Source organism: Tyto alba, unplaced genomic scaffold (assembly GCF_018691265.1).
Source record: "Tyto alba isolate M040663 unplaced genomic scaffold, T.alba_DEE_v4.0 Super-Scaffold_8, whole genome shotgun sequence".
NCBI classification, from domain to species: Eukaryota; Metazoa; Chordata; class Aves; order Strigiformes; family Tytonidae; genus Tyto; species Tyto alba.
In genome coordinates, this window is record NW_024881329.1 from 14,595,182 (window position 1) to 14,621,549 (window position 26,368).

At 38.5% G+C, this 26,368-nt stretch overlaps 2 protein-coding genes across 4 annotated transcripts in view; one reads left to right on the forward strand and one right to left on the reverse strand.

Moving 5' to 3' along the window:
• Positions 1-866: 866 nt before the first annotated feature.
• SLC5A12 (solute carrier family 5 member 12) lies at positions 867-16,599 on the forward strand. Its single transcript, XM_009967863.3, has 15 exons — positions 867-1,223; positions 3,319-3,384; positions 4,714-4,765; positions 5,951-6,018; positions 7,086-7,240; positions 8,285-8,425; positions 9,829-9,958; positions 10,300-10,388; positions 11,622-11,734; positions 12,934-13,001; positions 13,364-13,450; positions 14,127-14,305; positions 14,536-14,639; positions 14,865-14,986; positions 16,441-16,599. Exons 1-15 carry the CDS (start codon positions 867-869, stop codon positions 16,597-16,599), a joined length of 1,890 nt encoding a protein of 629 aa, XP_009966165.1.
• Positions 16,600-19,127: 2,528 nt separating this feature from the next.
• The window catches only part of ANO3 (anoctamin 3), a 137,649-nt gene continuing 130,408 nt past the window's right edge, over positions 19,128-26,368 (reverse strand). For 2 of the 3 annotated variants that reach the window (XM_033006938.2, XM_033006936.2), the window contains one exon: positions 19,128-25,721. In XM_033006938.2, coding sequence (XP_032862829.2) covers positions 25,539-25,721 — 183 coding nt within the window. In that variant the 3' untranslated portion in view covers positions 19,128-25,538. The remainder of the gene's footprint in view (positions 25,722-26,368) is intronic. The other variant, XR_004409131.2, reaches the window with a different exon arrangement.

Consider the following 26,368-nt stretch of genomic DNA (forward strand, 5'->3'; position numbering starts at 1 on the left):
GATAAATAAAATAAATCACCTCTCACACAAAACTGTATCAACTATAAGTAAAATTGCTTTTAGGAAAAGTCAGTAAAAAATTAGTTTCCAAGTGAAAGTCATCCTCAAACACTGTAGCACAAACTTCATTCCTGCTCACCTGGAGATCCCTTGGGCTCCCAAACACACCAAGGCTGGGCTCTGGCGGGTGGGGGGAAGACACCACAGTCACTATTAGGGCTCCGCTTCTTTAAGGCAGACTTAACTTCCAGAGGGTCTACCAAGGAGCATAGCCAGAATGTCAAAAGACGATTCTGAACCCATCGCTGATGTTCAAGTTTAGTTTTTAACCATATGAGGGAATTACTCCTCTGAAAACCAGCTTGCTGGTGGGGTCATAGGTCCATACACTGAGTTTTCCTTCATTTTGCTCTCCTTTATTTATTTCTTTATTGCTCTCATTTTATCATTTAAAAATGCTGAGAGGTTAGAAAAGAGTCAGATCAAGTCAATGTGTCGAGCTAATGTTTAACCTTAAATTAAAATCCCACAGATAAAAAGGGAGTGTACTACAAATTTAACAGCTAAGTCCCCTTCTGCAGCCTGCCTGAAAGAAGCATCAGTAGCACTAGGCTGTAAATGCATTCAGCACCTTCCTAACTCATCCTTCACTATTTTTTTTTTTTTTTTGTTTTGCTCCTTACAAGTGAACTGGGGGGGGGGGGGAAAAAAAAAAAAATCTCCTAGCTGAATAATCTTTCTGATTATTATTTGTCATTGGTGAGCTACGGATAAGCTTCAACTTTGCTATCAACTGAGTTAATCTGTTCAGAGCAAAAGCTATAGAAAACCAGAATCCTCCACCAGAGAATTGGTCAACCAGTGCTATGTCAAACTTTGTAGCTCCAGAAGTCAAAAAATTTGTGGCTTGGGACTATGTTGTTTTTGCAGCACTATTTTTAGTAAGTGCTAGCATTGGAGTCTTTTTTGCAGTTAAAGAGAGGAAAAAGAAAACTTCAAAGGAATTTTTGGTGGGCGGTAAGCAGATGACATGTGGACCCATAGCTTTCTCTCTCACGTCAAGTTTCATGTCAGCAGTAACTGTTCTGGGGACACCCTCCGAAGTTTATCGCTATGGGGCATCCTTTGTGCTGTTCTTTCTTTCATATGCGCTTGTCATCATTTTTACTGCTGAACTTTTTCTGCCTGTATTTTACAGATCTGGCATTACAAGCACTTATGAGGTAAGTAAAAATTATATTTGAAAAGCACTATTTTAACATAAAAGTCAGTATCATGCATATAGATATTTTTAGAGAAAAATCTCCAACACAAGACTTTCTACTGTGTTTTACAGAATAAGTTGATACACCAATTATTTTCAGGAAAACAGGTTGCATTATTCAAACTATTTTTATTGCATAAGTTGAAAGCACAAATTAAGGGTTAAACTCCTGTTGTGCATATAAAGCAAAGACAAAATAAGGGTTTACACACCAGCACCAAGTTAAGTTACAGCTGGAAAATATTTAAAGTGTATCCAAATGCTTCTAATCTTGCAAGTAACTACTCCACTCCGGTTTAGGCAGCAGGTATTAAAGACAGACTTCAAGAACAAAATTCAGTAGTATGTAACTCAAACTTGTCCTAGATATGGCAATTTGGTCTAGTTTACTGTAAAAGTGGACTACTTGATATCTAAAAACTGAGATGGGAGGAAGGGATAAAGAGGAAGAAGATGGTAGGTTGCTAAAAAAAAAAAAAAAAAAAAAAAGAGGCAGGGCAGGAGAAGTCCAGCCAGGGTTGGGATTCTCTGGGGAATTAAATGAATGACCTATGAATTTTCTAGAGTTTTTGCCTGGCATTCCTCCTGGATCACATTATTTCCTTTATATGGCAGTTCAGTATTTAAAAAATAATAATAATCAGTCTTCCTCATGATGTTATTGCTAGGAGCACAACTCACAGCCCTCATCATCTGCACACCTACAGGACAGCTACTGAACATTTGGCAACAGCCTTTCAGTCACTTCCATCAACTGCTGCAAATTTGGTCACTCCTGTTTGTGGGCAGTTTCAGCTAAGCGAGAACAGGATGAATTAAGTCTGGTTTAGACTGTGAGGAGCTTCCTGGTAACTGAAAGGCTGCTCATGTTCTCTAAACCCAAACCCAAGAAGGGGCTTTGATCAAACAGCTGTGCCTGGGTATTTGGAACTATATCAGTTACAGATTTGAAAAAAGTAAAATTGACTGTCTATTACCATTGCCACATGTAACTGCATTTTCTAGCTAGTGTTGATGCAAGATCAGACAATTAATTACTTATCTGAACCACTGAAGGTGTCATTTTAGCCAGAGTCCCTTCAAGCATGCTGGAAAGATGACTCTGCTGGCTTCATGAATTATTTCTAGAAACAAGTCAAGTTACATAAATTAGCTATTTATTTGTGTGGCAGACTGCAGAGATTATTCTGCAAGAGACACAAGAAAGATGAACATGAACAAAATTAATAACAAGCTGATTTGCAAGTACTATGCCTAGAGACTTGTAAAAGAAAGATGACTTGTACAGCCCGTGCCGGGTGTCTGCTGGGGAGCACACAGGACTGTGGCCCAAGTCCACCCAAGGCTGCGTGGGAGGTTGCCACAGGGTTAGCAACGCAGATTTAATTTTTTTGGTCAAGTCCACAGAAAGACTCCAGGTTGTGACTTGGACTTAAAATCTGGGCTTTGGGGACTAGATATATACTTACTTCTACAGTTGTGCAGTAATTGGAACCACCTCTCTACATCCACCTGGAAGTCCCTAAAAACCCCACTTGCCTCTGCACATTGGTCATGTACAGGTTTGGCTTTAGACTGAGACCAAGCAAGTGGGGAAGTCAGCTTAGCTCAAACAATGTGAAACTATGTTGCTGCTTCTCCATCTGCTCCAACACCACTTTTGTACGAGTCAAACTCTGCTATTTCCCCTAGAGGTGACCTCAAGTCTGATAGTTGGAATACACTTTTGTTTGAAGTTTAATTTTCTTTTAAGTTTAAATTCCTTTTCCTTGTCACCTTTGAGCTCTTTCAGATATTCCCAATACAAAGCAGATACTGATTACTACAACCCAGCATAGAACTTCAAGTACATGCTCCTGATGAGAAGATTTCTTAAATATAATTATGACTACATGTAACAACAATCATGCTCTACTGCTCATTACTCATAGCAGTAGTGCCAGCTGCCAGTAATTTAACTTGCATAGCAAGCTGTTACTCAGGGCAAACAGAAGGTTAATAGCTGTGTCACAGATGCTACATGTGCAATTTACCAAGATTCTTCTTTTTCCTAGTATTTGGAGTTAAGATTTAACAAGATTGTCCGTCTTGCTGCAACACTGATCTACATCCTGCAGACAGTAAGATGACCTTGACTCTTTGTTCACCCTAGTTTCATTCAACATTTAGTTTGATAGACTAGTCTCAGACTGCGCATTTTTTGTAATGAAATGTTTTAATGAGTACTCCTTTTCTTCATTTTTTCCCACTTGGACTGTGAATGTTAAAAAATGGTTGCTTCCCTAGCTTTCTAGCTTTCTCCTGTTCAAGATTAAAAAAATGTCGTCTTTGTCATCTTTGACACTTGGATGTTATGCTGAAGTCCTATAGCTTCTCAAATTCTTGGTCTCATTCTGTTCCCTTGAAGCCTCTCTTTTCCCAAATGAGAGGATTCTGTCTTTCTTGAGGAGGTAGACAAGCTGTACTGGGTACATTTAGTTCACCACTTACCCATTTATGACACCGGGTGAGGCTACCCCATCGCAAAGCAGATGCCTGTGGCAAGGGCTGTGCCCAGTGCCACGTCCCAGGGACCAAGCCCAGCGGCCCATGGGACAGAAATCGCTGCCTCACGCGTGTACTGCTCTGCATTGCCATAAAACACTGGCTAGCCAGTCCACAGCCCTGCCTGTGGAGAAAAAATAAGTAACACTCCTGGCTCTTGGATGGAGAGGTTGAGCACAGACTAAACTTACTTACCTGCAAAATCCCCCACCACTTCACTACTACTACTTAACTTTACTTACCCACTTTGCCAAAAGAAACCAAATTTAAAAAGCCACCCAAAGTTCCACTGTAGACATTAAACAGCTTTTTTGCCCTTTGATTAAAAGTTTCACCATGTTTCTCAAAAAGATTACGTTAGTTATGTATTGGATGGAAAGTCTTGGGACATTGACAGACATTTCTTTTTATATTAATTACATTTTATTAACTCCAAAACCTTTTTGCAATATATTTGAATACTTATTGACTTCCAGGCTTTGTTTGTCCCTCAGTTCTGTCAGAACATACACGTGAAGGGCATTGTGTCACCTACTCTGAAAGGGATTGAATGAAACAAGGGAAGTTTCATTTCCAAGATCAATCTAAGTTAGCTCTGCATCATGGTTTCCTGAGAGCTCCTCTCTCCATTTGACTAAGATATTTTTTTCCTGTAGTCATCTCAGCAATGGGTGAAATAAGTAATACAAAGACAGATAATGATCCTTCCAGCAGAAAATAATTAAATCAAAGATTTTTATTTCATAAAGTCTGGAACAGAATGCCATATAAAGTACAAGCTCATCTAAAGAAACCTCCTGATCTGCTATTTTTCTCTGAGCCCCACTCTAAATAGAAGCCTTGTCACTGAACATTGATGTACATGCTTTTTTTTTTTTTCCTTTTCCGTTAACTTTCTCCTTCAGATCCTTTACACAGGAATAGTGGTTTATGCTCCATCACTGGCACTGAACCAAGGTAAGTTCCCATGCCACACTAGATGGCTACCCCAAACACCCATACCACAAAACAATTAGAGTAAATGAACTGAAGAAATTAAAGAACATAAATATTCATCAGAAATTTTGTGAGAAGGTTTTTGCTTGCACCTTGTAGCTCTGCATTTCTGACTCCCCAGATCTCTCTCACACCAGTACATTAGCAGGAGCCCCACGTTTGCTGTTCTGTTCTCCTTTGCCCTCAGTGACCACTCAAAGAGGTTAGCAATGAACAATTTCTCAACATCCTGACAAAGTTCACAGTACAAGCTGATCATCCAAGACATATTCTGTACTTTGAATACCCCCTTCCCTGTCTCCCGTGTTCAGGTTCCCATGGGCACGACTCCATTCCCCATGGCTGGAGCTGTATGCTGTGCTGCTTTCTGCACATTTCTTTAATTAATCTTTGCAAACCAGGTGTACAGCATCCATCATGACAAATAGGGTTATCCATTTTATCACCATAGGGAATAAGGGATCAAAACGGCCCAACTCCTAATTAAACCAAAATCTATTGGGAAGACATTGGGAGACTCCTTTCGTTGTTCATCATCTGAATTGCACCCAGTTTGCCCAACTCCACCTCTCACACAGTATTAAACTTCCTTCCTCTGGAGCTCAGCTGAATTTTATGTGACAATAACTTTATGAAGCAAAATGAACATGCAAAATTGTTTTAACAAAGCACATTTTAGCATTAAACTGTTCCTAATTGCAGGGAATGGAATTTAGTTTGGGGTGTTGTTTGTTTTTTTTTTTTTTTTTTTCCCCTGTGTTTTTTTTTTTTTTTTTTCTCTTAAGAATCTTTGGAAATCTCTGAAGAACTTGATTTCTCAAGAGAAAATTCTGGACTAGGAACAGAAGGAAAGCATTGCTTATAAAGCTGTCCCCCATAGGAATGATGTTTATGCCATTATTCTTATGTATTACTTTTGCATGCTTGAAAGTTCATTAAACCAATTTGTTAGAAAACAACAATGCAAAACAGTATCCAGTAGAGTTTAGAAACCTGAACAATCCAATAGAGCTCCTAATAGACACAAAAGATTCAAATTAGTAATTACTCCCATCATTCTAAGGCTAAAGGATCATAGCTTTTCTGTTACCATCCAAATGACCTACCTCCATTGCAATAATTATTTGGTTTTCTTTGTTTTCACAGTCACTGGATTTGATCTCTGGGGCTCTGTAGTTGCAACAGGAGTTGTCTGCACTTTCTATTGCACTCTGGTACGTAACAGGCATAACCAAACAGCTGGAACACAGATTGTTACTTCAACCATCCTTTATACATGACAGGCTATTGCAGAACGGTGGCTTCTAAATACAGTCTGAGTGACTGAAGTTTAAAAGTAGAACACAGAAATAAATTTGTTTTAGACTTTGTGGTACAAGTAAGTCTATTTGAAGAAAAAAATATTTCCTTTCCAATCCTCTGCTGCGTGTCTCAAGTTTAAACCAGAAAGCTTGAGGCAGAGTTCAGATAAGGAGGTGATAACCTTCCCCTGCCATTCCAAATCTTTTGAGAATACGATTCTTATCTTTTACAAGTTATAGACTGGAAAACACTGTAATGAAAAATGTGCCTCTGGTGTCACCCCAAATCAAGAATGCAGTGATAAAACCCAGGAAGGACAACGAGCAGGTCATAGAGAGCTTTGTTTCTGAGTGGAAGCAACATGAGACTCCATATTAGAAAAAAAAAAAAAAAAAGACATCACAGTGGAAGTGGCAGAACCCTGGTGCTCAGGACACAACCCAATTTCTGTTCTCATTACTACTAATGAATTTTTTCAATATTTCAGTCCACCCTTGCTGAAAAAACTTATTATTTTGCTCTAGTACAGCTTTGATCAAATATGAAAGTAGCTACAAAAGAAAGCTGAACTGCAAACTTTCTGGAGCTATTTTTCTGTGTTAGTCTAATTGTGGCCCTCTGGGCTCTCAGAATTGTACAGAGTGCTATGGAAAGTACAAGCAGGCCAGATTGTATTCCCTAAGATTTTGTTCCACAATATGGCATATTATTCTAATGCATATAAAGGAGGCAGAAAAAAAGCATTTAACTGGAGGTCAGATATTCCCATGTGACTGCGGGCAAACCATTTAGGCTGTGTCATTTTCTGACCTTCAAAATAAGAACCTTCATGGGAGAATACAAAGGTTAGGAATAGTCCTGATCTGTGAGATGCTAGACATATGGCTCCTAAGCTCTTGGGATAAGGGGTCTTTCTACCTTATGCTGTACCTGAACAACAGGAAAGAAGATGAGAGCATACAGCTTCTGTTTGTTTTAGGGAGGATTAAAAGCTGTTGTCTGGACAGATGCATTTCAAATGATTGTCATGGTGGTTGGCTTCATGACTGTTTTGATTCGAGGAACTACTTTGAACGGTGGATCAACCAAGGTCTGGGAAGATGCCTATGAAGGATCACGACTAAACATATTTGAGTAAGAAGTAAATGCTGCCAAATTTTTCTTCTTGTATATTTAATGTTTAGAAACCCTACCCTCACTAAGCCAAAAATACTCAACCTTGTTATTATACTACCAGTGAACAACCCCAGGAACTCAGAGAAGTCCATTCCCTATTTGGTCAGTTCTTGGGAACGCAGTTGACCTTGTAGGAGATCCTAACTCCTCTTTCTATTACACTGCTTGAAGAAATCAAAGCCCTGCTGAACTCAAAGAAAATTGGCAAAGCTCCCTTTGTGTAGCTACAAACGCAGTACAAATATTTCTTGCAACTGTATATATCTTTCATTTTCTTCATTTTAAATACACTCGCCACAGCAGCTAGCAAAGGCCCACCAGTGCACTGGGATAGCAAACTGACCTTCCTTTGGCTGTTTGTGGCCTCAACCAAAAAGTTCATTGATCAAGGCAAGTCAGTGACAGAATCTAGCATCAAGGTCAAATGTTATATCTGCTATAAAAATCAAAACTAGCAGAATTGCAAAGACAACAGATGCAAGGCAGAAAGATGTACCACTTAACATTACTGAATAATGAAATTTCAGTGCTAGAAAAAGATAACGCTGCAGCTGAAGCCATTTCTTGTAAAGAAAATAACACATCATGATGATGTAACTAAGAATTTGGAGGATTTTAAGAGTTTAGTAAGTGGCTGTGTTCCTTGCAGAGGACAGGGTCCCAGGCAGGATGGCTTGCAGGTGTTGCTGCAATATGACAAAGACCTGAAATCTAAGCATAAAAAGCCTTATCAATGTGGTTTATTTCAGTTGGTCCTCTGACCGAGTCTGCATATGTGTTTATCCTGACCTGATAGTAATGTGTTCCAATAAAAAACTAAAAAAAACTTCCAGACTTAAAGACATTCGAAGTTGTCTGTGCTGGTAAACAGTATTACCAATGTGGTACTTCTGTTTCAGAGGGTAGGACGTATCAGGTGTTTCTGAGAAATCACCAACTTCTTGATAATTAATTGTGTGTTTAATTAAAGTGAGCTGATTAGCTTCTCTTTCTCTGTTCTAGCTTTGATGTGGATCCTTTGAGACGACATACCTTCTGGACAATTGCTATCGGGGGAACATTTACATGGTTAGGGCTCTACGGAGTTAATCAGTCCACAATACAGAGATGTATTTCTTGCAAATCAGAAAAGCATGCTAAACTGTAAGTTACCTGTAATTAACCTCTTTGAGCAAATATGCTATGTGGAATTATACTAACAGTTTGTCACTTATGTTAAATAAATATAGGGATCCCATGGAGTGATAGTAAGCTAATCTTCCCCTGACAGTCTTACTGGTCCTAAATGGCGTAAGAAAAGGCAGAAAGAGAAACAGGTAGCTATCTACCTCTTGCAGGTTATTAATTTGGGGTCAGGCTGCCAAATTAATCCTCAGAAGCAAAGTACAGAAAAGGCACCCACACAGAAGTTATGCTATCTACAGCTTTATTGTAAAAATGTATTTATTGGAATTATGTTTATGTTGCATTGTATTAAAAGTGGCTCTTGATTTAATGGGGAACTACAGTACAAGACATGATCTAATTAAAATGAGTTCAATAAGTTACTAAAATTCTAAAATACAAGAATAATTAGAATCAATGGCAAAGAAACTAGCGGAACTTCACAATAGAAACACAGAAGTCTCTAACCTGCTACTTTCTTCAAGTTCAGCATTAGTACGTGCATAGCTAGACATGTGTTCTGCTAAACAACCATTTTTTTTCATACCTCTAGTGCTAACTGCTTGCCCACTTGGCTAAGGCATTAAGGTGGCAATTTTTACCTTCTTCATATAGTTAGTTTTTTTGCTAGCTGCTATCATACACATTTTTCTTAAGGCCAGGATGCATTATATCCATTCACCCTGTTGAAATTCAATCTCTGAAAACATCTGTAAGCCACAACAGTGAGAACATCACCAATAACAATTCCTGAAAGACCTTCGACTCCCAGTAGCACAGCTCTGAACTGGCACTGGACTTAGCAACAGACTTTGTGTAAGGTGATGTCCAAACACTGTGGAGGCTAAGTAAAACCTGGCAGCTCTCAGGAACTACAGGGTTACTGGACTGCAGCTATACAACCTCCCCAGTGGATGCTGTCACACACATCCATTTCACAGACTAGTGAAAAAACCAAGTGTGCTACTTCACACAGCAACAGTGATATCACAACAGAAGCCATGCAAAATAATACTCTGCATGGCTTAAAAGGAGAACAGCAACAACAACTCCCGACAGACAAAAATCTGCTCTTACAGGGGACAGGAGGGACCGACCCAGTGCTCAGTGCGGTCTGTTCTACCTGGAAGTTATTGTTCTTAGATCAGTCTCTTCCAGCTGTATAGGGTGACCTAGAACCTTGCCTGTGAGTACAGAGACTGTATTTTTCCATGTTTTTTAAAATTAGTATTACACACAATTTCTTAGCCTGCTGATGCCTTTAAGAGATCACATGGCTAGTTTTCATTAAGATGTCTGTCTAAAAAGATCAAAGTAACTAACTTGCATTAGCTTTTCTATATTTATTTTGTCTTAAACAGAATTTCTCTCCTTTGTTCTAGGGCACTTTACCTGAACTTATTGGGACTTTGGACAGTCCTTGTGTGTGCAGTATTTTGTGGTTTGGTGATGTACTCTCATTACAAGAGTTGTGACCCTTGGACTGCCGATTTCATTTCGGCACCTGATCAGGTACAGATAGCCATTATTGTAATTAAGAGCTGCATTGGGCCCAGAGACAGCACATATAGACACAGTTTAACTTCTGTGGGATGCTTTATGTCCTTTCAGCACTCAGGCACTACGGTGGTTGCCAAAACAGGGCTAGAATATATCTATTCTGGCACTCCTACAATAATAATCCAATTGACTGCTTCTGCCACGACATCTCCTTTTCTCAAAACCTGACACCTTTTGTTAGCTGGAACAAAACCAGAATTTAGCAATGTGCTCAAATGCAGCTACTTCTTTTCCATTACCCAGGAAAATCTTAACTAATTGTTTGTGTTGTTCTTGTGCTCATTCTACCCCAGCTCATGCCGTACTTTGTTATGGACATTTTTTCTTCAATGCCAGGAGTCCCAGGACTTTTTGTCGCCTGTGCATTCAGTGGAACGCTAAGGTCTGTGAGTCTCAAGTGACATTTTAGCTGCATACCGTTGATTTCTTGAGGCCTGAGAATGGGGTCAAAACATGAAACCCTAAGAAAAGACCAACTGTTTTTCTTAGCACATTCTAGAAACAAGCAGTAGTGCTTTGTTGATTTACATTATATTCATGCCAAAGTCTAGCTCTACTTCTCCAGTACATTTTTATCCAAAATACATTTTAAAAAAACATTATCAACAAAGTCAAAAGGGTAATAAAACCTGAGGAAACACCACTTCTCTTTGTGAAAGAGCTCAGTTTCCTGAAATACCTTTGGAGCTGCTCAGGCCTTCACTCAGCCCAACTGCCACCATACCATAATTTGGGATAGAGAGGTTCTCAGCAAGTCTATCTGTGCTTGCAACAGAGTTAGACTAGGAAAAGAGATGTCTGTGCAGAGAAGTTTTAGAAACTGTGTGTTCTTCAGAGGAGTGCTGCATGTTATTGTAGTTTCTACCCTCTACAGGCCAAACATCAATACTTCACAAGACATGAGAAAGAGAGAAGATTCAAGATCACAGTGACATTCAAATGACAGAGTCAATCTCCAAGAGGCTGTTTCTAAAACCTTATCTGTAGAAAAAGCAAGAGAGCACTATCATAACAGGGGAAAAAAAAAAAAAAAGAAAAAAATAAACAATACCAGTGCCAAAAAAAGGCACTGGGTGCTCCTGGCAGGAGACTAAGAGAACACAGTTCAGGGCACCAAGTACCAAATACTGCGCTGTAGGTATTGACACTGCCATGTTGTCACAGCAAATTCACAGAGACTGTATTCACCAAATATGGTTTAACTCGCCTAGCTAAAAGAGCCAGACTATTCCTATTCAGTATTTTTCAGTTATGAGAGAAAACAGAACAGGCATTTTGTGGATGAACAGGGTATCACCTGTGGTCACCGCAAATCCTTTGGCTTGTAAGTGACTAATACCTATTCTGGAATACATCTATATTTTGAAGGTTTTTACAGCTTGATAAACTGAGGGGTCAACTGGGAGTAGTTTCTATCTTGTTCTGTGCCAGCATGAAGCAGGGCTCCTAGCAGTCGCAAAAGGGACAGAAACTTCACCAGCATCAGCAGTGTACGTGAAAAATACTCTTGAAGAACTGTACATTTTATAGTATTAATGCAAAACAATTTCTTTATAAGACCTTCTTTGGGGGGGTTATATTGAGTCCTACTTAACATTCTTCTCCCTTTTTACAGCACGGTAGCTGCCAGCATCAACGCTTTAGCAACAGTTACATTTGAAGACTTGGTCAAGAAAGGTTTCCCAAACCTCTCCGAGAAGATGAGCACATGGATCAGCAAAGGCTTATGTAAGTACTCTAGATGGGATCCATTTCTGTAATGGCAAAGGTGTCTGTCCCCCCAGTTGCTATTACTACAGGAGAAAACAGGACAGGATTTTGTGTACTTGGAGCCTTGAGAGTCTCAAACTCAACTGACTCTCAGAGCAGTTCTGTGAGTAGTGAAGGGCACTGTCTACAGACTCCTTCGGGAACACACTTGTGCTTCGGAAACCTTCACAGGAGTGTAATCCTTTATAGACTCTCAGGATGAATATCAGTCTGATGCTTCAGTAAAACTAAAATTAAATCATGGGCTCTGTATGGTACAAACCCAAATATAAACTATCATCAACAACCATTCCTCAAAATCCTTGGAAAGGTTTTGTGTACTGAAAATACTGGGGAACACTCTGGCATCTTCTTTACAATACAGAAAGATTACCACATTACTTTACAGTAGTATTAGTAAATACTATTGTTTTACAGTAGTACAGAAAGATTTCTATTCAGAGTCTTACATAAAGAAGTTGTTCAGTTTTTCAGAGAAAAATAAATGTGTGAAAAAAGACTAATGAAAAAAACACCATCAAAATATCAAACATCAAAAGTGGTTTGAATTTTTAAGATACTTCTTACAAGCATCGCAGTAATATCATAACCTTTTACTGATGTTTTTGAAGACCACAAAAGAACCACACAAGTACTTTCTCTGTCTCTCTAACGCTCTCCAACCTACTATGTTCCTGCTTTTCTACTTACTACTTATCTATCTAGGTGATGAGTGCAAAACCTAAGTTTTACCTCCAAAATCAAAGTATGCTAACACACAAGATGAGTTTTCGTTAGCTTTCCTCAAGACTGCTACATACAAAGTTAGAACTTCATCAAAGGGTGTCAAAGGGAAAAAGCAATGTTATTATTATTCGATTCATTCACTAGATGGTTTTAAATGTCTTATTTAAAGGAAACAGAAACTAAAATGATTCTACATGAGGCATAATTTCAAAATTAATTTCCTTGCTAAGTTGTGCTTTATAAGAACTGCCAACCAACCCAAAACCAACTTCACAGAAGATGCTGCTGGGTACTTAGTGGCCTGCTTTAAACATTAAAGCCCAAAGTGAAAATTCCTCCATCGCTGCCTGGTTGCTTCAGATACTAGATGAATTGGAAATCATCCACACTACTGACCAGCACTGACAACCTCACTGCCTGATCTTTTCCAGGTATATTATATGGTGTACTGTGCACTTCGATGGCTGCAGCAGCATCGCTGCTGGGAGGAGTTGTGCAGGTATCTCTTGCTTCAGAAACACAATGAACTGAGCATGAAAGAACAGAAATGCAAAGAATTGAACAAATGATGCCAAGAACCCTGGGGACTGATGGGTTACCTGAACGATTTCTGTGGACGCTCTGCGGAGAAGAATAACTAGGGAAAAAAAAAATCCTAAATCTCCCCAACTCCTTCACCATCTACTCGCTGCTGGGAAATTATACTGAGTGTGATTCTCTCTTCAATTGTGCACTGAAATCACTGTTGGTCCCTTCTCCCCCCCCAACTTCCCACCAAAAATTAAAGACTAAAACCAGAACTGCACACACTCCCTCCTCCAGCTGCTGCACTAAGCTACTATCTCTTCTCTACATCTACAGGCTTCCCTCTCCATCCATGGGATGTGTGGGGGACCCATGCTGGGATTATTTACCCTGGGAATTGTGTTTCCTTGTGCCAACTGGCAGGTAAGGAAAAAAAAAAAACAAAACCAAACCACACAACAAACTTATCTAAAAGAAAATGTCTTGGTGGTGTTTGGTTAAAACTGCATCTTGAAAATTGTTTGAATTTCTAAATTCAGTCTCCAAGCTGCTTTTCACATTTAGAACCTGATGAGTCCGAGATCTGTTCAGATGTCCCTTTTCACTGTTTGAATTTATCTCATTTGAATTTATCTCTACTGAACTGTAGAATAATTGGTGATTAGATCGCTATGAGAGGTTATTTTAAATTATTTTTATTTCTGAGTTTCTTACCTTTCACTAAAAGAGAAAATATTCAATACTCACACCAGCCTATATTCATCTTGGGAGCCACAGAACGATTTTAATTGCTCTGCCTTTGCTAACTGAGGCAAAACACAATAAAACTCACTTCATGTTGCCCCATGAGCATTCCCATCACATCTATTCAGAAGTAAAACTAAACTCTGCATTGCAGTTCTGATTACCATAGTTTTGCTTCAACTTTTATTACTAGAAGGCAACAAATGATGATGTTTTATGCCTTGGTCAAGAGAGAACATCATTAATTTATACGGACAGAGACTGTAAGCAATCACCACCTACTCCTGCCCAATTCACATCGCAGGAAGCACTTCCCATGCATCACCTTTAACAGTATTTTTCCACACCTGCCAAGGGTGCTATCGGCGGCCTCCTGGCTGGGATCACCTTAGCTTTTTGGGCTGGTACCGGCTCTTTCATTTACCCTGCACCACCGACAAAGTCCATTCCTCTGCAACTGTTGACTCTCAACTGCACGCTGGCTAACAGCACTGAGGCACTGACGACAACGGCTTCCACAGCAGCTCCAGACAGGTATTTTCCCTACTATTGTTACAACCTAAGCTCGTGTTTGGGCACAGTGTGCAGCCCGAGCCTGCAGTGAGCAGCTGGGTTGCAGTTGGTAACCGCCAAGCACACTGGGAGCACGGGCCACTGCCAAGCACACACCGACTGCAGCGTGAGCTGTCTTTTACTAGCACAGTCAGAGACAACTTAAATGTACTCGTTGCTCATCACTAGCTGCTTCTGTCATCTTTTCACAGGCCTTTGCTGGCAGATACCTGGTACTCCCTGTCCTACCTGTACTTCAGTGCCATCGGCTGCCTAGGCTGTGCCACCACAGGGCTGTTGATAAGCTTTATAACAGGTTTGTGTTCAATATATATATATACACCTCTATATACAAATGCTTTATTAGAAGAATCTGACTCAGCTGTTAAAAGATCTTTGAGAGTCCAGCAAGCAGCTCTTGAGACAGGCTCAGGACAGGGCAGCGGGCTCTGATCTTGCTCCCCCCAGCTCATGCTCTGAGGTTCCCAATGCTCACACACACATTTCCACAGACTTAGGTGTTACTATTTTCTCTTTTCAGGACCTAGTAAAGGAGAAGATATCCCACCCGTGTTAATTAAGCCAGTCTGCAACCTGTTTTGCTTTTGGTCCAAAAGACTCACAACTTTCCTGTGGTGTGGTGTGCAGCATGACAGCCAAGAAGTGAGTACCCAAACCCATCACATTAGTCCTGCCAATACCCAGAAGCAGCAGGTGTACGTGCATGTACATATGTGCCATGAAGACACCAGACTAGCTTTCAGTAATCACTCTTAAAATTATGCAAAGCATGCTGTGTTGGCACTGCAGACTAGAAATGAAATCAGCCAAACCCTGATCCGCATTACTCAGTAATAAGTTACTTATTTTCCCTGTTTGCACAGCACCCAGGGGCTCGGGGCTCTGGAAACAAACAGCCCTCAGGACAACCAGCAACCCATGAAACAGGGGCTGACCTCCCTCCCCCTGTCCTGTCCTGTCCTCCCCACAACTGAACAGGGACAAAAAACGCACTTTACACCCCCAGAGAGGAAGTCACAGAGCTACTGCCTCCCCCCACCAAGCACAAAGAAAAAGACTTTAGCACTCACACCTCCCTGGAGCTCTCTCTTCTACTGCTGCCATCCACACATTCAGACCTTGCAGACCCTCTCTGCCCCAGCAGCACTGCTGGCCCTTCAGTCAGCTCCAACCACGGGCACCTGGGCTGCTCCCGCCCACCACGGCTGCTCCCCAGGTGTCTCAGGGCTTTGTAGCTCATTAAGAAGCTCTAAAGGACTAGCACCTCATTTTCTTACACTGTTGCAACAGTTTGCACAGAAACAACATTGCTCCATCTTAGCAGAATCTCCCAGGTTTAGAGAAGGGACATAAAGCAGTATGTATGTTTTCAGCTTCTTTAGAGTACTCTAGATGTACCTTTAAATCTTGAAAGTAATCTTTCATCTGCAAGGCTCACAGTATTTGCTGGTAAGGTAGGAGCTTTCCCTCCATCCAGTTTGCATTAAGTTTGATATTAAAGTTGATGGTTTAATTTGGAGAGCAGCTGTGCTCTAGATTTGCTTCAGCTGTTTCTCCTGGTTTTCAGGTGCTCAACAGCAACTTCACCTAGAACTTTTCTGGAGAAAAAAAAAAAAAGATCTCAATAAAAGCAGAAAAAAAAAATCACATATGCATTTATCCCTTGTATTTGCTTAAAATGTAGAATAATAAATAGTTGCAATGTGAAACTGCTGAGGCAAAGCATAGGCCAGACAAAAACCCCTATCCACTAAAATGTAGATAAATATGCAAATTATAAACTAAATTTAAGTGATTTGGAATACACAGAGGGAACATTCCAAGACTTTTACATGAATAGAGTTGTGAGAAGTTGCTTTCTGACAAAAACTTTCCATGGTGGAATGAGAAAACCAGAGGTTGTGTGTGGAGGGGACACACTAAACTGTGCCTGCCTGTTTGTGGATCTGAGATTCATTTTATGTTGTGAAGTAACTCCTGAGGTTTTTAAGAAAGGATGTCAAAATTTCAAAATGCAACAAGATACCCTTTAAGCAAAGGAAAAAAGCGAATACAGGCTTCAAACTAGGAGGGTATTTTCTTTCTTTTTTTTTCAGGTGGACTTTGAAAAAAATCTGCCTAAAGTTAGTGCAAATAAAACTGGAACAGATGACACCTTCAAGAATAATATCAACAAAGAAAATAAACTCCAGTTCCCTGGTTACAATCCCGAGGAAAACTCATATACTAATATGATCAGAGAGTCTCGTCTCTAGAAGCTGAGGGACAAGGGACCTTTAATGAAGACTTTTTTCTTCAGCTTCAGAACTGAAGAGATCTTTTTTTTCTCGTTTACCAGCTTGTAGATGACTAAGAGGCAACAACTGTTCTCTATAGTAATAAAGGCCAGATTTTTATTCATGAATTTCATGACAGACCTGGGGCTCCTGCTCAGAAGTAGCTGTAACACATCTCTATCACACGCTCTGTTCAGTAACTAGTCATTGAAGGGGAACGTGCAAAGGTGAACTTGAGAAAAGCAAGACTTTGGAGAAGTTTCTGAGGTCTCTTGCTATGGTGAGACTGGGAACTGCCCGCTGACAAGGGGAGGGAGGTCATGCTGAGCTAGTCTCTTCCTATTCTTAGGTATCGTAAAAAGCCTCCTCACAGGAATGTTGTATAGACCAGACCGGTCTTTTAGTGACAGAGTTAATCGTGTTTGCTTCCTCCATGAAACTAAGATTTCTTTATAATGTCTTATTGTAAAAGCTATAGGAGAAAGTAACAAATTTTACTTTGAATTCATTATCCGTGTTAGTCTTGGAAAGACATCCTTTCAGCTAGAAAATATCCACCTACTACTTTTATGAAATAAAGAAAATAAAATGTTGATGATGATGCTTCCTAATTGATAATCCATGCTGATTTATGGGAAAAGGCACATGATTAGGCAAAATAATCTGTCTGGTAAAATGTCTTGGAAGGAGGTACTGAAGCTGAGAATTCAGTCTCACTAGCCATAATAGCTATTAAGCAGGTATTCTTTATTCGACCTGTCTTCCCTCTTCAGTACCTAGCCCACTAAGAGCTGCTTCACTGGAACACATTTCCTCTAAAGTTTGCCTGGTGTAAATCAAACTCAACAAACCACCTTTCTCCTTGGTAACTTTCTGGATGTAGTTTTATGGATGAATGTATTTGGTTTTAAACAAAATTCACAACTGAATGAAAATATCAGAGATGACTCAGACATTTATAGACCCAGCTGATATTTAGATCATATTGCTCTGAAATACCCAGATGTTGCTTTTGCTTTATCAGCACCCATCTTTATGATGTAGGTCCAGGTCAACCTGGTCTTTGAAGTGCCTTCCCCCGTCTGTGTTCTTGCCCTACCTCTGGGAATGCTCCCAGGATATTCAGAGAACAGACGCAGCAGTCTGTAAAGGACACTGCCTCGCTTGTGCAGGACAGTTTGTCAACAAACTGAGAGTTAAGTCAATATTTGTGTTAATCCCTTTTACACCACTTTTATAATTTCATAAAAGTTTACAGCCGAGTCTGGCTGGCAGCCTGTTGTCTCGTGTGGTGTGCTTTCTGGTCATGCTTCCATACTTCATACGCATATCAAAGCAGAGAGAGAAACTCGGTAAATAATACTGTTGTATCATTTATATCTCATGGCCACACACATTATTGTTTATGTTATATCAAGAAAGTCTATCATGCTTAAGGATGTAAAATAATTCCGGAGTGAAGCTAGTTCAAGACACCAATGTGAAGCTACATAGTTAGATGGCAGGTGAAACAAACCTCTGTACTGGCACTTGGAGGATATCTGATTCAGAGACATCTAGCTGTGAAAACGACCAAGTCTGCTCTGAATATTTATTGAGATGCTTACTCATTTCAGTGTTCTTATGCTCTGCGTGCTGCAAGATGCATACTTTGCATTTTTCAGTATTTTCTCACAATTTTAGCAACATCTTTACATTGATTCACTACTGACCTAGTGTCTTTTCAAGTTCTTTGCCACAAAAGAGAATCTTAATTTGTTCATTTAATGTCAAAAAAATTGAGTTAAGTTGGCTAGAATTGCATTCTCTCAAAATGTCTTTGAAGAATTATCCCGAAGAATTTATCTTTACCTTCATATTTCTGGACTAGTTTTGTTTCAACTAAAGCTGCCCATCGAGCCCAAGAGTTTTCTGTATTTGTAAAGGCACCAAGCATTCCACAAGGTTTTATTAAGTCCAACATGTGGGCTTACGTATGACAGCTAAAATAGTTAATCAGTACTTCTTTGCTCAGTCTTCTACCAAGATTTAAGAATGTGGCCTAGCAAAACTGGAATTCAGAAAAATTACCATCCTGATTAAATATTCATATCAGTGTTGTTTACAGTTACCCTCTTCTCATTTAATTTACATCCCAAATCACTGATCCTTACAGAGAAGAGCTAGCTTGTGCACTTGAGTTGAAAAAATGAGATTAAGAAATTAAGAACACGTAAATTCTAAACCAAGATCTTAAAGAAATTCTTAGTCACTAGTGAAAGCAGTAGATCATAAATCACTGAAAATTTGAAAAGGGAGTCTAGATGTGCCTTGAGACCACAGCAAATGAGTATTTAATTGTTAAAAGTGTCTGAGCCAAGAGTAACCCTTCAGTTTCTTCCTTACAATACTATGGTTTGAAGGCTCAAGAGCACTCACTTTTCAAGTGCATGATATTTTTTTTTTTAAATTAACTTTGAATGTTTGAAATAATGAAGCTCAAAGCCTTTTTCAAAGATATCCAAGTTTATTACTGAAAAAAATGCAATATTCAAATGTGTATGATACAGTAAGTAGTTGCATTTGTACATGTAAACCTTGATAAAGTAAACGGCATCTCAAAGACAAATTTATGCCAAAAGTGTCTTAACAATAGTTAATCAGATCAACAATGTTTTCCTTAGTGAATTCTTTTAGTTCTGGGGTACATATCGGCTTGTAAAAGTAATCTTAACACACAAAAGAAACGGAAAGCTGACACACCAGAGGAACTTCTAGCTTGTAGTGCATAAAAGTCATTTTCTCTGAAACGCTCTGTGGTACTGTAATCTTATTCTAAATATTACTTACAAAGTGTGGATTTATGAATAGAAAAAATAGTTGAAATTTTATTCCTATTCCTTACTTAGAAACCAAGTTGCATTTAAATATTACATAAATTTCAAATATATACACATTTTAAGAAATCTCCTATGATCATGATATTCCAAGTTAGCCAGGACTATCAGAGTAAAAAAATGACTGAACTATGTTTTTCAGTTTGATTTTACATGAGATTATTTCAAAGCACTGAAATTTCAGTGATACTACTCTAGGTAAAAATTAGAGCCAACAGTTTGGAAGATTTTTCAATACAAAACTGAGTAATCTGAATAGAACACAAAATAAAATGGTGATCTGAAATTTTATTCATTATTAACAGAAAAATTGTTGGGTTCTCAGTGCTTAGAATCTCATTAGCTTTAGACTGCTTTGGGTTAATTCCTCATTTCTCACCCAGTAGCATCCTAATAACTAGCATATGGTAATAAGAATGCAAACTACAGAGAACATAGAACGTTATAGACTTTATAGCAAAAACTTAGAATATGCCAACAGAACTAACACAAGGTAATTTCCAGTGCAGTTAGGAGGGAATACAGCATTAACATTTCAAGACTAAATCCCAGTCCTGGATTAAAAAACTTCCCGTATAACATGGCATAGCAAAGTGATTTCTCTACAGTTCCTTGTGCCATTAGAACTTTGTGCTGTTGTGGTAACATTGTGCTATTATGAAAACGCCAAAATCATGCCAGTACAAATTTCTAGTAAATGTGGTTGCAATGTCAATATTAGAGAAAATTTGTCAATATGAATCTGTTATATAAATTTAAAAATGTTAGGATTGTGTAGGGTATTTAGGATGTGTGTGTAGGGAGGGACATAAGGAGTGCAAAATGTAGTGCTTGGGTAAGTGGCTGGAAGGACAGATCCAGAAATGGGTGGCCTAATGGCACATGTAGATGCAGCCTGTGCTTCCTCGCACTGCTCTGTCCAACGCATACTAACTTGTAAAAAGCACCAGACAAACTAGTATTTGTGCACTTTCTGCTTTGGCTTCTCAGTTAGTGACATCAAAAAAGAGCCTGTAAAAAATTCTGCAGTTACAGAGTTGCCCTGGAAATTGGACTGTCAACAAGAAGTTATCATTTGGTGAAACACTGAGGATAAGTAAAGAATGAGCCAGAGGAGAAAAGGAAAAGGATCAGGAGGCCTGTCACCACGCTCCATCTTTAAACCCTTGTTTTGCAGAACCTGTTGGAGTTCTGGAGAAAGCTTGCTCAAGTGGAGCCCTTTGCGTCCTCTGGTCATCCTCAGCCTCCATATGCTGGCTTGCTGCATTTTACCCTGGTATAACATGGGTTTTGCAAGCACAAAGTTGTATATGAAAAGACTTAGGGATCTTTTTCAAGCTGCTAAATTTCCCACCACAGGATTTTAGGTTTGCAATTCACTTAAACACTTTCAAAAAGTGTCACTGCACGCATTTTAGTCAGATAAAGTACATGTTGGAATTAAGAAAATAACAAGTCTGTCTAAATGGGGAATTCTGTTTGAATTCTAACATCTGCCTTAACACCAAATAAACATTATTATGAAAGACTAGCTGTATATTTGTTTCAACCTTTATCCCCAAATAAGAAACATCAATAGTTTATAATGATTACAAAAAATAAAATGCTTCTGGAAGTACTATTTCATTGTAAGGGATTGCTGATACCACTATTTTTATCCCTGTCCCTTTTCTCCTATGTAACACTTAATAGAAAATGTGACTGATTTTCCATTAACTTTATTGCCTTCACATTTAGCTGTTTGTATAAAATGAGTTTTATTGATATGGCCATCACTCAGTGTATGTGAAAAATCTGGTTTATAATAGTTTTCATGAAAATTTGTGGCACTTGCAAGTTAACTATGCATGAATTATTTCTTTTCAGTTTGTGAACACAGATGATTTTCAGTTAACCACAATGATATGATGCTTCTAATTACTAATTTGCCCATGAATGAACTGTGACATAATGCAAATGATTAATAAATCCCAAGATGCCATGTAGGACTTGGCAGGTAATGCCACTGGATCCCACAGCTCCAGAAATTCTCTCTGGCAGCACTCTCATTTGGAGTCTGCAGTGGAAGAAGCCGCAGCAAGGAAACAGCAGACGTACACTACTTACCTTAGACTGATCACTTTGATATCACACTAAGAATAAAATATCACCAACATTCTTGCCTTTCCCCATATTAACACTCATCCTAAGGCTGTGTTTCTCAAGATATTTTTCCTTCGACAGAACTTTTTACAAAGAAAACCTCAGGAGGTTTATGAATTTAAGCATTAAGGTATGTACCTACTGAACTATTTTCACTAGGCACTCCAGATATTTTTCTTTTGAGCTTTCAATAGGACACAGTTGATCCTGACTGATCCTCAGAACAGAATTTAAGATGACTTGGTGTCAGAAATCATCATAGTAACTACTGATGTATTTTGTAGTAATGAAGATAGGTACTTTCAAAGAAACATCTAACAAAACAAAAAAACCCACTTACCGTCCATCATCACTATGGAAATTTTAGCCTTGTCAGCATCAATATAAACTTCAATGTTCATCTAAACATTCTCTATAAATCCTTTAACAAAAAGGGGTAGGAAAGAAAAATTTAAAAGTAGCCATCATGGGGTTTGTTTTGTTTCCAAATATTGGTACTCTATTGGGATGCTCAATCACTGTGCTGTGTTTCTGGTAAGGAAACTGAATCACAGAATAACAAATTGCGAGCGTGTGCTCAACCTTCATGCAACCCTGTTAGCGCTCAGTTGTGAACGCTGAGCTCTTCATTCATCCATCTATATGGAGACAGACTTCGAGCTCTGAGAAGGAATCTGTCATTTAGATGGCTAATGAAGCAGAAATTTTTTTTTTTCCTTTTTTAGTTACCAGAATTCAAATCTCACACATTAGGCACAAATTTAGAATGAAAAGTCATTAGAAATGAGATGTGTATAAATGCATGTGGACATTTTACTGTTTCTGAAATGGAAAGTTCTTTTGTCTGAATCAAGACATGGAATTTGGTTAAGAATAATTAAGACATTTTGGACTAATCCTTTGTATTTTAAAATATCTAGTTGCTCATGCAGTCTCTCTAAGGGCGCATGCATAGAGCAAAGTTGTCATAGATTAGATCTGCAACAATCTAAAGCATTTTTGCACAAATTGAAGTTCTAAAGCTTGGTCAGATTTCACAAACGCAGCTTGCATGCACAGTCTATTCATACTGGTCATTTGTTTGGAAAGACAATATTTAGAATATGAAAAGATCATTCACCATTCATAAAATACATTATTCCTGAGGACAGTGTGTGCCTTATACTTCAGTAAAATAACGTGCAGTCAATGCAAACAGCATACTAAAATTCTAGCAAAATGTTTTCTCAGCTTAAGCAAATGGCTAGATAGTGGCAAAACCTTTAGACATTGTTGATGTCCTCCAAAAATAAAGGAACACACACAGTGTTTCTCCAAAACTTATTGTGCTTTTCCAGTGTGTAAAATGCACAATGTCAGATCTACATACTTGCCTTTGATATACTCTTATACATCAGTGTTGGAAATCATTAATAATATATATATATATATTTAAATCTCAAATACAAAAAGGTTTTCTTTCTTATATGTTTTTTAAGTCCAATTGGAATTTGCCTAAGTATGTGTTGACATGTGCTAATATCCACAGCAGAAACAAGATAGTATATAACAATCAATCAATATTTCTGACTTTTGCCTAATTTTATCCTGTATCTTTATGCCTTGGGCCAGCCAAGGCATTCAGTTGTTAGAGAAAACATTAAAAAGAGAGCTCATCTGTGACCTTCTGAAGAACTGGAATACTATCCCTACATGACACAGAAACAAAAGCTATGACACATGGTTAATGCTGTCAAATGGTGCTTGATATTCCACAGAATGAAATAGAGACACAATAAATTAAATCAAACCATGTGACTCTCTAAGCACTGAGAAGAATGCATTAATTATTTCTAATGAGGACTCCCTGAAGAGCTTAATGCACAACCCAGAACACGAAGGAATAAAACAGCCTTTCCAAAATATGGGAAGCTGAATTCCACCAGCCCTTTATGACAGAATTAACAGGTAATATCTGATTAGACCATACCTTCCAATTTCTTTCCTCCTTTGTGCAATACTGTAGATACTCCTATAGTTGCCTTGTCTGGTCACAGAGAGCTGGAATTTACCAAGAAATCTCATGAATATGGTGAAACAACTAAAGAACTTAAGGTCTGGTGCTAGGCCTCCTGGATACAATAGGTCATACTCATCCACTCTGATGGGCTCTTGACTCTTAAAATTAATTTCATATGGCATAATAAAATAAAATGATTGTGCTAATACATGCAAGTGAACACTGGAATCACACTTTCTGGTTCAATGGGGTATTGTAAGTAGTAAAAATTCAGGTCTTTTCATATTTGTCTGCAGTGATTTTGCAGCAGCTTTATCCCTAAAAATAATGTTAAAATTTGCAACCTTTATAGCTACTGTGCTTTGTTGACTTGTCGCTTTTTAAATTTTGCTTATCCAATATAGAGAAGTATTACTTAAAATTGTACAAGAGAAACAGTACGATTGTAACTGTTTCTCCATTCCCTTCTCTGCAAGTGAGCCCTGCACACTCATTGAAATAGTTTAAATTAAGTGCTTATCTTTTCCCACATTATGAAATGTTAGTAATAGACAATTTCATCACCAAAATGTGACTAGAACCATAAGCGACACTGCTGTATGCTGTATGTACATAAAAACTGAAATTTGATAGTTTACATGAACATCTACCTTTTATAGTGTTTTTATCCAAAAAGCCCACCAAAATTGTTAAGAAGGAATACAAATAATAATAAAAAAATCTAAAAGTAACCACTGTGTGTGTGTGTGCATTTATATACAATCTGTATACATATCTGCCTGCATCTAACTCCCATGCTTTGACTTATTTAGGCCAACAGAAGTAGTGCACATTACTGGAGCATTTACTATTACAATAGGAAGAGCATTGTTATAAAGTGCTGCTCTTCTCCTTCCCTGAAAAAGCAAGTCAAAACGTTATACTGTATGTCTGATATATATCTGCATAAGCTTGCATACTATGGAGAGTTAATTGAATATTCAGGATGAAGTCACTGTATGAGATTATTTCAAGTTAGCATTCTGTGCAGTCATGGAATCGTTGTCCAGACAGGTCAAAGGAAACAGTAACACAGTTAGACATCCACATGCTACATCAGAGCATGAAAATGATAGTTCTTTCATCCTGGAAGCATGTGGAGGTGGCCTTTCATCTCAACAAAGTGAAAAGACAACTTAACAGCCATGTCATTTTCAAATATAGCTGCAACGTGGGCAATGTGATGTGTTCTCTTAGTGCTGCTGTTTTCTCTTTGAATTTCGAATTTTTGGTTTTCAACTAGGATAAATTAATGACACCGATGTGCAAATCTTAAACTGCATAGTATATATTAAGCAGCCATAGACCCCTTTTTTAGGGTAGGACCACATCCACAATCTCAACAAGAGACTAGGACAAACCTGACAAAACAATAAGCCTGATCATTTATATCAAGTTATGGCCACAAAGGCGACAATTGCTCTTTTCTTCAGAGGCATTACAGATGGAGCTGAGCTATCAGAAGCTGTAGAAGTAGTGGATATCATGTAAATTGGTTTTAGTCATGCCTTTACTGTATAAGTTCACAGGTGATGTTTTATTTTCATTATGCTGTTAGTATCTTCACGAACAGCATAAAAATTCATTGCCTTTTTTTAAACCAGTGTGTCCAAATTTTTAATCTGTCTGCACATTCCTGAGTGCCAATTCTCCTGTTGCTCACTACAGACCAGTTACAGGTAAGGCTTTTCATTTTCTTCATTGGAAGCATCTGGTTTCCAGTTCCCACCAAAGCCTGCAGCTGTACTGCCCCGCAAGAACATATATACACTGTGAATCTCAGACACTGATGCCAGACTCTTGACTTCATTTTGTAACTGCACTCTTCAATTTCCAGTGTTTTTGTTGCATCATGATAGTGACTAAGGCCATTCATGGTGATATTGTTTCCCATTCTTTTTCCTTTCTTTCTGCAAATGCTCCAGTTCAGCCTCATACATCATTTCCTGGACTAAGTATTTCTCTCTCCTCATTCTGTCACACAAGTCTTTGGGCATGTCTGGAATCAGGTAGGCAATGAAAGACTTTATTCCAAAAACAAGGTGCTGAAAAGAAGAACAAAAATAATTGCTTCAAAGATGCATAAATATTCATTTCTAGGACCACATTTTAGGGCCTAAAAGTTTGTGGCAAAACGGGAATTGAGCTTCAGTTCATGACTGAAAAGCAACTCTTCTTTCAATATATACACACACACATATGGGAGTAAATAAGCGGTTTATCAGAAGTGTGAAAATGCTGAAGCCTTCTGAAAAGTAAAATTAAGGGTATAGCTAGTGACCTAAACGAAGATGTGACTGCAGGATATGCTAGTTTGAATAACAATAGCAAGAACTACCTACAAACAGTCTTTGTTGAGAGCTTGTAATCGAAGTAAGTAACCAGATTTCTGGACAGGACGTAATATGTTCTTCAAAGTTAAAACACACATTTCTGCTTTTATGTTTAGGTAGAATCATGTATCATTTTCTTGACACAGATTTTAACTTTCAGTAACTGTGCACATAAGTTGCATTTCTTCTTTTTCAATAAAGCATGAAAGATTTGTTTGGGAACCAACTTGATGCATAAAACAACTGTTAAGGAAATACAGTTTTGGAGGCACTCTAAAATCTGTGCATGCTCGGTTAATTCAGTTTGAAGCAGCTTTATTGATAACGGATTGGAGAGGGTGATTTCTTTTTTTTTTCCT

Bases quoted from the DNA above. Each gene is read 5' to 3' on its own strand.
- SLC5A12 (XM_009967863.3), top strand. From the start codon at position 867: ATGTCAAACTTTGTAGCTCCAGAAGTCAAAAAATTTGTGGCTTGGGAC. The intron at 1,224-3,318 runs GTAAGTAAAAAT...TCTTTTTCCTAG, and splicing joins GCATTACAAGCACTTATGAG to TATTTGGAGTTAAGATTTAA. The intron at 14,987-16,440 runs GTGAGTACCCAA...TTTTTTTTTCAG, and splicing joins TGCAGCATGACAGCCAAGAA to GTGGACTTTGAAAAAAATCT.